Consider the following 10,485-nt stretch of genomic DNA (forward strand, 5'->3'; position numbering starts at 1 on the left):
CACACACTTTGTTGAAGAAGGCAAGTTTGGATTAATCTTATGTGGGAAGGATGACTTGCTCAAGCTGTTCTTGTTTTTTCACTATTTTGGTTTTCACAGTACTGCAATTAATGTAATTGAATTGGTTCCTCCCTTTGATTTTCTTCTAGGGTTCTGTTGCAAACAAGTTTTATGTCCACAATGATATCTTCCGCTACCAAGATGAGGTTTTTGGTGACTCTGACACTGAGCCTCCAGAGGGTAAGTAGCACAAATTTTTGGATGGTTCTACTGGTATTTGTTTCTGGGTCTATATCAACACTCCATTCCCAGACCAGAGGAGATCATCTTGCTGGAGAAGGCAGAGCAGCATTAAGCCTCATGTTCTTCTAGGTTTTTTTTCTTTTCCTTGCCTGTAGTTTCCTTGCACTCCGGCAAGGAGTTGTGACATGCAGATGATTGTTATTTTTCTGGCATATTCTGTTTCTGTGAAAAGAACTGTAAGACTTATTTTAGCAGTTGCAGTCAGATTTGCAGGCTATAAATCTGCTTCTCTGAAGTATTTGAAACATGTTGTTTGGTCTTGGTCAAAACTGAGTAACTGAAGAGACAGCAGAAGTGTAAGGAAATGTCTGTTCCGTGTCACATGTTGATAGTGCTTCCTGTGTGCTCTTTGGCGGAGACTTCACCTGCATGTTGTGGAAGATGCCTTGCTAAATGTGTGTGTGGTGTATTTTTTTCCTTTTCTAACTTCATTTAGAATCAGAGGAAGAGGGGGAGGAACCTGAGGAAAGGCAGCAGACACCTGAGGCTGTTCCTGATGATACTGGGGCTTATTACGAGCAGGCTGTCAGGTAATAATATCTTATTAGATGAAGTCAGATGTGTAATACAGACTGTTTGTAGAACAAGTCAAATGAATTCATTGCCACACATGATTTTCCTCTTTGATAGTCAAAAGATTTCTGTTTATGGGCAACTGAAACCAAATTGCTGTTAAGCTGAATGCAGAGACTTGATTTTCAGTAGATGTAACTGTTTTGCTGCTCTATAGTGTAACAATGTGAAACTTGCATCCCTGTGCCATGTGGCCTTATTTAGACAGATTAGCCTTGTTCTTCCTCTTGAATGCCATGTGCCCAACTTTTATATTGGATGAGTAGCATTCCTTACCACCTAGTAATAAAATCAAATACAATACCACCTCTTTTTCTTGCTTTTCATGGTGCTGTATAATAGCAATGACATTGAGGAACACCTTGAAGAGACAGCTGCAGAGGCAGAGCCTGAGCCAGAGCCGGAACCTGAACAGGAACCTGAACCAGAGGTGCAGGAAGAAAAATCTGAGCCAGTATTAGAGGAGACGGCTCCAGAAGAGACTGTGGAAAAGAGTCCTTCTCCAGCTCCTGCTGATCCAGCTCCTGCAGTGCAAGAGGACTCCAGGGTAATGGCAGTGGATGGCTCTTTTCTATGATGTGGTGGTTTCATCAGTATGTTTGACTCCTCTGTTTTATAGAGCATGATCTTCTCTCTGGCAAGACGAATATTATCTGGAATTAGAAGTGTTTAAATGCTCTAATTCCTTTTCCCCAATTACTCTTCTCATGACCAGTTGTCTCCTTCCCATTAGTTCCTATACAATAACAGGTAGTTGAAATTCTAGCTACTAACTAGTTGGTTAAAATACCAGGAGCTAAGGTAAGGCTTTGTATGTTTGGTAGATATGGGAACTGGCAGCAGTGAAAGGCTCAGATTCTTTGTAAACAGAGCTTCTGAAATTGTGAACAGACTGCAACCAACATGCTGAATCAGGAAAATGGGTGAAATGTGACTTTATTTCTATCTGGGAATTTCGGTCACTCTTCACTGTTAAGTGAGGCAAAAGTGGACAAATGGGTACTTGAGAAACCAATGCTTTGATTAATCTTGATGTGATACCTGGTCTTAGGCCACTACTGAGTCCTATTTCAACTCTACCTAGAACTTAGAAATAAGGTGTAAGTGTGACTCTGTTGTCCTTGCACTAAGTCTTTTGAATTTAAATGATTTGAAGTTGTGGGGAAACTGCTAGTGGCTAGATCTTGAATTTCAAGGGCAGATTAAAATTTGTTACTGTTATCCTGTGTCTCTTAGCTGTACTATCAGGAATATCTTTCAGAAGGATAAAAGCATCTGGAGTTGTTACAATCTTCTTTTGTTTTTTTTGTTTTCCAGACATTTTCCTGGGCATCAGTAACCAGTAAGAACCTCCCTCCTAGTGGAGCTGTTCCGGTATCGGGAATACCACCTCATGTTGTGAAAGTACCGGTCTCGCAGGTAAGAATCCAGCACCTAGAGCAGTTTAAGTGCTAAACTGGATGACACTAAACTGAGGTGGGGAAAAATATAGTGAAATCTACTTCTGATCTGGATTCTCAGAGATTCCAAAGACTTTAAAGTTCAGTGTTCCCTGATAGACTTCATAAAAATGTTATTCCTTGGCTTTTGGGTTGAGAAGGAATTATTCCTCGTGAAGGAAAAAGCAGGGAATGTTCATGCGAGTGCTAGATGTATCTGCAATCTAAAATGATTGCGCTCTCTTAACAAGAGGCAACTTTTCTTTTTCCACTGCCTATTCGTGAATGGGGTTTTGTCATGAATGAGTTTGTGTAATACAGTCTATCTGTGTAACTACCATTGTGCTTTGGGCAGACACACTTTATTCTATATAACTGTGAAAGGGGTGACTTTGAAATTCTAACTTAGTGGCATGTTTGCTTTTAGCATATGAGCTAACACGCATTTTAGTCACAGGTGGAAAGAACTAAGATTTTTTTCTGTATTTTCAGTTTATTTTATCAACATCTTGATAGCGAGCTCTTACTGTGATAGTGAACCCTACTGTTATGACTGATTCTCTCCTGTTAACTCCTTTTTGAATTTATACAGCCCCGCCCTGAGGCAAAGCCTGAATCTCAGACCCCACCTCAGAGACCTCAGAGGGATCAGCGTGTGAGGGAGCAGCGAACAAGCATCCCACCACAGAGGGGTCCTAGACCAAGTAAGAGAAGCTACAAAGAGTAAACTGTTTCCTGCTATTTCATGGTTTTGGGGAAGCAATATGATGATTAAAGCTTTTCAAATCTCATTAATTTTGTCAGTAAGCAAATGATTTCTACTTTTGTGGATATGGTTATTTTAGATGATCTTGATCTGAATGTCTGGCAAGCTTTAGAGCTGGATTTCACTAGTATTCTGTTGAAGTATCTAGGTTTCTACTCAAGTGTGTGGCTTCAGTCAGGTCATGAAAAGCAAACAGTAACAAACCTAGTGGTGTAGAATGCTTACCTTTTTATATATGATTGGAAAAATAGTGTGAATTCTGATTCTTTTATAAGGTACTAGTTCTGACCATGGCTTGTTTCTTTTGTTTGTTGTGGGGACTGACTTTTCTTAAACAAGTTCTACTTTTCTGTAGTTCGTGAGGGTGAACAAGGCGATGTGGAAACTAGACGGATTGTGAGATACCCAGACAGTCATCAGCTGTTTGTTGGGAACCTTCCCCACGATGTGGATAAAACTGAACTTAAGGACTTTTTCCAAAGTAAGTTAGTTGCTTTGCTGTACACTCAGGGTTTGGGGGTTGCAGCCATAAGTGTGGTGAACAGAGCATTCTAATATATGACCCAAGAACTTGGCTTTTCTCTTGCAGGCTATGGTAATGTTGTTGAACTCCGCATCAACAGTGGTGGAAAGCTTCCCAATTTTGGGTTTGTGGTGTTTGATGATCCTGAACCAGTTCAGAAGATCCTTAGCAGCAGGGTAAATAAACTTCTAGTCAGTGGTTTATTAATAATAGGCAATGTTTTTGAGATTAACAAAAAAAGCTTCTGCTTGGTCCCTTTGGCCTTTCTTGAGCATATTAAAATAGGTGTGATGTCTTTCCCTTCTGTTGTCAAAACTTGTGTAGCATTTGTACAGAGTAAGTCTTTTATCATTGAAGTAGCCTGTAACAGCATGAATATGAATTTATTTATTAAGGAGCCTTTTTCCAATGGGAAGTTGCTGAGCTCTGCACAGGAAGCAGGTAAATGCCTTTCAGGAAGGCAAGGTAGAGAGAGTCTGACCCTATGGACAAGTAGAATCCTGTTGTCAAAGAGGTGGAGAAGAAGAGGTTGAAAAGGGAGAAGCTATGCTAGTGTGCAGGTTGAAAAGAATTTCTGCTAACAAAGTCAAGGAGGTACCTGCTTAGCTTGTTAGCAGTGATTGGTAATGCAAAATATGCACCGCATGACTGTACTGTATTAGGCAGTGAATCTGGATGCACCATAACAGCTGTGCAATGTGCTTACTTACAACCTAGTTTTTCACCAGACAGGCACATCCTTTCTTCTTTACTGTACAGCAGTATTGCCAGTATATTTCCATTCTTAAATTGAAATGTAACTTGGGTGCAGATTTTGAAGCCTTGAGATGTGGTCTGAGTTTAGGATATTTTGTGTGGCCAGGCATCTTTAGTTGTGAGATGCCAGCAGCATTTGTGGCAATGCTTGATCGGTTGGTATGAATGAAGCCCAGCAGCCCTAGAACTGTTGCAGGGAGCTGGTGAATCAAGGTTGGAATGCTGATACAGAGTTGCTTCCTTAAGTGCTTTCCTACTGTTGTGGACTGAGCAGTTCCAGTGCGGTCTAGGGTAGAGTCTAAAACAGACTGTTTGAAACCAGTGCTAAAAGTAGGTTGAGTAAATCTAGTTGACTTTGGCCTGAATTGGTGTGGGAACAAGTAGTACAGTGACAGTGGGTCCTTAAGCCATTTCTTAGCTACAAGCAATATGTGAACACCTTCGGCTGTGACTTAAACTTGCATGTTTGAGTTTTTGCTGAAACAAACTAGATCAGTTCACTTGTGAGTTCTCTTGCAGTGGGAGAGGTAGCTAATAGCGGAGTGCCAGACTTCATGTCCAGGGAATACCAAAGGCTCACTCAGCTGAGGGATTTGTGACCTTTGTGTAGTTGTTCAGCTGTGCCACTCTGTGTAACTGGAGCCAGAGAAGAGAGTGGATGCTGGCTTCCAAGTTAGACTTTGAATATGTAATAGTTGGTGCACTCAAAGTATCTTTTTCTGCAAGCCCATGTAAATGCTTAAGTTATAATGGCTGGGCATGGTTTTCTGAAATAAGATTTTTTTTTTATATATATATGTATCTATATATATATAGACTGAAGTCCTATGAAAGCAGTTTAATGCACCTTCTACCCTGCTTTGAACAGCACTAGATTCTGTTTGTAGTATCCACTGTGTGAGTTGTTTTGCAAATGATCCCAGTGCTTTGAGCAAACATACGTCCAGAAACAGTAGGACTTTTTTGAGGAAAAGCTTTTCTATAAACGAGTTTAAAAGGCTTTGGTAGACTGTTAGCCAGTGAAGCTAAAAGTGATGTCTGCTGCCTGATACGAAATGTGGGAGTTCACACTGGAGTCAGTAATAAGGCAGTAACATGATGCTTTTATCTTTGTCCAGCACAACTGATAGCTAGAGGAAGGCAATGTGCTTCATCCTTAGGTTTGTTCTACTTCTACTGAACTGACTAGAGAAGTGAATGGCTGGTCTTTCCATTTGATGAGAAAGCATTGTGTCTGTGCCTATGATGGATACTATTTTTCATGTTCTTGTTTGTTATGCAACTGCAGGAATAATTTGGAACAAATGAGTCCGTATTCCTGTAGTTCGTGGATTCTTGCAGACGAACTTTTTGTCTGCGGTGAGGTTTGAGGGATGTTGTCGTTCTGGTCCTCTCTGTTCTTGCTTCAGTGAAGTTTCCCAATCAAGTGTCCACTTGTCACTGCAATTCTAAAAAATTGAGCTTGGCCTAAGTGAAATACTTCAGTGGTTTGTATATAAAGGTGGGAGAGAGGATCTGACATTCTTCCTGCCATAAGAAAAATCAGCTGGGACTCTGCATGGTGGTGGACTGTGAATTCCCAGGTATTAATGAAAGGAAGTTACTTTTAATAGTTAAATTCCTTTTCTAATAGGTGTCAGAATGCTCAGTGTTAAGACCAAGATTGCTTTTTGAGTGTCACTCTTTCACATCTTTTTTCATATCTTCTCCAGTAAAACCGCAAGACTGAATGCATAGTTTGCCTATCGCTGTTTTCTAGTAACCAAGCATAAAACACTTCACTTCTCTTTCATGGAGAGGAGGATATGAGACAAGGTAGCAGAAATCTGCTTGACTTTGAAGAGTTACTGGTGAGTTACTAATGAAAGTACCTTTTCTGCTTTTGTTGCAGCCCATCATGTTCAGGGGAGAGGTGCGCCTGAACGTGGAGGAGAAGAAAACACGAGCTGCCAGGGAGGGTGACCGCAGAGATAACAGACCACGTGGACCTGGAGGCACTCGTGGGGGGCTGGGAGGTGGGATTCGAGGGCCTCCACGTGGAGGAATGTCCCAGAAGCCAGGATTTGGAGCTGGAAGGGGGATCGGGCAACGCCAGTGAATGCATCATGGATGTTGACGTGGTGGCGCAAACCCTTTTTCCTGCAGATTTGTGAATTTCAGCCTTGGGTATCTTGGAATGTGGCCCTAGCCTGTTATAGACTGCTACGTTTGATACTATTTTGGCCCCTTTTTGTTTGTGTTATGGTTTTGTGATTTTTTTTTTTCTAGTCCTTGTCCCAGATTCCAGCTTTGTGGAACAACGTTTTAGGAAAAGTGGATTTTGAAAAGAAAAGAACTGAATTTTCTTGTTCACCTCAAACTTACGGACTGGATTTTTTTGGTACCAGTGGTTTTTCCTAAAGGAATGTCTCTTTATTTTTTCTTTTTCTTTTTTCTTCCCCCTTTCTACTGAATTTGGGTGCATTTCAGTCAGTGGAATAATATTTCACATGCATGCGTTCAAGAGCCTGTAGGAAAACATAGTACTTGGCAAGTATTTCAAGGGCAGAAAACAAAACTATTGATTTATTCTTTGAGGGGTCATATGAGCATCCTCTGGTCTGGAGATACTGCCACTTGAAAAAATTGACATTTACCTTTCTCTTTGTGGCGCTGTAAAAGTGGAATAATGGGTATCTGTAGAATCTTTTTTCTTTTGATACATGATCACGGAAAGGTATTCGAACTACTGTTTTACCACTTTGAAATTTTGGATTGTGGGATAGGTTTTAAATGTCTAGAACTTGACTCTTAAAACGCTTTTCCTGAACTTGTGAAATTTTTTATTGAAATAGGGAGGTTTTTTTCATGTTTAGTTTGTATTTGTATAAAAAAAGCAAAATTGTTGTGCCTTCTATTTATCTCTCATTCCAGTCTTGGCAAATTGTTTAAAAAAAAAATAAAAAAGGTCTAGATTTGCTTTATCAAGTCAAGAGTATGTTGGAGTTTTTCCAAGGGGAAGAGGTTCTCCCTTCAGTCACTAGGTAGAGGTTGGTTATAGCTGAAGCTTTTAATACTTTTAATACCTTCTGTTCATCAGTTTGGCTGCATTTAAATAATTGAAAACAAGTACTTCGTGGATGCGGAATTCGGTAACTTTGACTTGAGGCTGGGCAGGCCCCATTACAAATGTTGCAAAAGTAGAACTGAAGCAGAAATACCTCAGTCACATACAGTAGTTTGAACTGTGAAGAATGCAGTAGGGTTATTTTTGCAGTTTAGGCATTAATTTCATCCACTGCTTCTGCCAACCCTGAAGTGGATGGATGGTATTTTTGTCAGAAGTACCTGTCTGTACTGGTGTTAAAGATGTTGAATGCATTCCACTGCTTCTGAAAGAAGATGAAGCTGAAAATAAAATGCAAAACTGGGTAATTTCAATCAAAGATCTTGTAAGATTGTACTGCACAAAGCAGTATTATTTGTGTATTGTGTGGTGTTAAACATCTGGATGAAAACAGCAGTTTGGAGTTTATGCCAGATCTTCAGAGTTCTTGGTAATACAAAAGAGGTGCTTAGTAAGTTTGCTTGTCTGTGTCAGGGTTTGTTTCCATGCTTTCTTGATTTATTAATATAGTCGCTGTACATATGCAGTATCTCTCTCTTCACCTTTGCTTGCTTTGAAGCTAGAGCAAAGCTGCCCTTGTGCAAGGGGCAGATAGGTATTACCTGTTCCAGAACAGTAATTTTTTGCCTTCTACTTGCCAAACTTAGTGGTTGAGCCAGGTTGTACTAAATGTCTGTCGAGTCTTAGTTTCTGTTTTATCTTCATCTTCAGAGTTATGCTTTTTGTTCCTTCCCTCCTTATGAATGTTTCAAAGATTGACTTCCTAACAATCGATTGCTGAAGACTTAAATATCTTGGTGAATTGACGGAGAGCGAAGTGTGACAGCAATAGCTGTGGTATGCTCTCACAACCAGAATACTCGGAATACACACTACTTCCTCTCGTGGTGGTAACTGGTATTTTTTTTTTTTTTTAAAAAAGCTTTCTGCAACTTTCATATTGGGAATGACTGCGAGGTAAAGGTATGCAATGGAAGTCTTCCTCTGAATTCTGTCCTTATTGTGATATGGTTTTTTTCTTATTTGTTGGGTTTCTACTGTTCTTAATGTTAAATCCAAGACTGCAGTAACAGGTTGCACTTCAGACTTATCAAAGTGCTATTAATAGAACCTTTTATAGCTCTTAACCAAATCTGCAAAAGCACCCGTAAGCCTGAAACACTTTCTGTAGTGAGAGTTGGACAGTTCGGGCTCTTATCTGATTTGAGAAAGAGCTGAGGAATGTCAGTGAAGAATTTGAAAGCTTATAAGGTGAAGCATATGCTTGTTTCCATGTACATCATACTCTCAATATGTTGACCCAGAAAGTGATGTTCTTGTCCAAGATGACAGGCAAATAAAATGTTTACATAAAATTTTATTGGAATGTCTTGTAAAGAAGTACTTCTCAAAAGCAAGTTCTGTTGACAGCATCTTGAACAAAATGTAGAGTGACTCGTAGTGTTTGCATTTTGGTGGTTCTCTGAATTGCTGAAAACAAAGTATACTGAAAAGACCTGCTGTAAAATGTTGTCACGTTGGCTTTTTTGTTTAAATTTTCTGGTAACCTCAACCCCTTCTGGTTTCTGCACTGCTGTGCTGTTAAAACCTCAGTGTCTTCGGTGCTTTGCATGCATTAATAGCGAAGATGACTGTGAAGAAGTCATGATGCGATTTGCCTCAGCTGGCTTCAGTGAGCTAGAATAGCTACAAGAAGGCTAACCTCTAGTAACCAAGGTCATCTAACTCTAGAAAGAAGATGCTGCAGGGAAGTCTGAAATGAATGGGACTCTGTCTTCTTGCTAGCACCTCCACTTTAATCGAGATAATGAGGTGGTGTTTGCTGAAGTGCTCTTGATGTCCCAGTGCTCTGCAGGGAGTAGGAAGTGGAAAAAAAGTTGGTCAGACCTGTCATAGGCTGCTTTTGTGCCCGCACAAGCCACATTGGGCAATGTTGGGAACAGCCTTAATGATCCTTATACCTTAATGATCTGCCCTCCTGACAGCGTGGGGGGCTTTTGTATGACCGGTATGATCTGGCCTCTTCTGGCTGATCTTAATAGTGTAAGACAAGTAGAAATAAGGCTGTTTTGTATACAGTAGTATTTCATACCTCCCAAACCAGAACTGGAAGCTGTACTGCCTTTGCATTTTCTTTGGTTAAGGGCATTGCACAATTAACTAGGCTTAGTTATCCTCTTCTTGTGCAGGGAGAAACTCCTCCTGGAGTACTCCTAAGTACCAGCAGGTTTGCGTGGGGCAGTTGTGTAAAGTCGAACTGAAATTTTTGTGTGTTCAGGACTGCAGGTGTTTGTCTGCAGTTGAGGATTCAGGCAGGGATCACTTGCTCTGCAGGGCCCTCTTTACAGGTTCTTTTGTCTTTTTCTTTTTAAAAAAGAACTGGCTCAGAGCTGAAGCTGTAGTGTTCCTGGGTGTACACTAGCCACATACAGGCTGGCGTGGAGGTGGTGAGCACGCTATTGGACGTAGGGCTTCCTGTCCCATGCGGAGAGGGTTTACTCCTGGAGTAGGAAACTGTCTGTGTGCTAACATGCTGTGTGGTAACAGCGAGATTTGACTTGAATCTGAATGAGAAACATTCTTCAGCAATGCCACGTGGAAAGGATGCCTTTTAGACCTGGGAGTCTGCTTTCCTTAGTGAAAAGGATGCTTCTGGGTGCAGGTATGAAGATTTGGAGTTGATCTTGGCAACTGCTGGTTCTGCACCTCTTGGAGGGACATATCTTTGAACAAAATGTGTTCTTAAATTGTTTCTTTTTCTTTACACACTGTTGCCTGGGGCTAAGAGCACATGGCACGCTGACGGTTCCCCTAAGTTGTGCATGCTTTAGCAGGAAGTAATTATCTCAGTGATTATTTCATTTCCCAGCAGTAGCATTCTTACCCTGGCTGGTAACTTGAAAAACTGCTCTCCTAAGGTCTTGATAATCTCATTTGCATGCTGTGTGGAAGATGGGAAGAAACATTTGTTAATAGCTTACCTGGTTATGAAACAATTGAGTAAAATGCTTTCAAACTT

The 10,485-nt window shown here is 40.6% G+C and overlaps 1 protein-coding gene across 3 annotated transcripts in view; it reads left to right on the forward strand.

Moving 5' to 3' along the window:
- G3BP1 (GTPase activating protein (SH3 domain) binding protein 1) overlaps positions 1–7,327 on the forward strand; it is a 10,007-nt gene extending 2,680 nt beyond the window's left edge. The window contains exons 4-11 of one of the 3 annotated variants that reach the window (XM_009705233.1): positions 150–240; positions 740–833; positions 1,219–1,423; positions 2,194–2,295; positions 2,908–3,019; positions 3,437–3,562; positions 3,650–3,780; positions 6,252–7,327. In XM_009705233.1, the coding sequence (XP_009703535.1) occupies positions 150–240; positions 740–833; positions 1,219–1,423; positions 2,194–2,295; positions 2,908–3,019; positions 3,437–3,562; positions 3,650–3,780; positions 6,252–6,458 (1,068 nt within the window). In that variant the 3' untranslated portion in view covers positions 6,459–7,327. The remainder of the gene's footprint in view (positions 1–149; positions 241–739; positions 834–1,218; positions 1,424–2,193; positions 2,296–2,907; positions 3,020–3,436; positions 3,563–3,649; positions 3,781–6,251) is intronic. The other 2 variants (XM_009705234.1, XM_009705235.1) reach the window with 2 other exon arrangements.
- Positions 7,328–10,485: the final 3,158 nt, after the last annotated feature.

Source organism: Cariama cristata, unplaced genomic scaffold (genome assembly GCF_000690535.1).
Source record: "Cariama cristata isolate BGI_N322 unplaced genomic scaffold, ASM69053v1 scaffold18078, whole genome shotgun sequence".
Taxonomy (NCBI): Eukaryota; Metazoa; Chordata; class Aves; order Cariamiformes; family Cariamidae; genus Cariama; species Cariama cristata.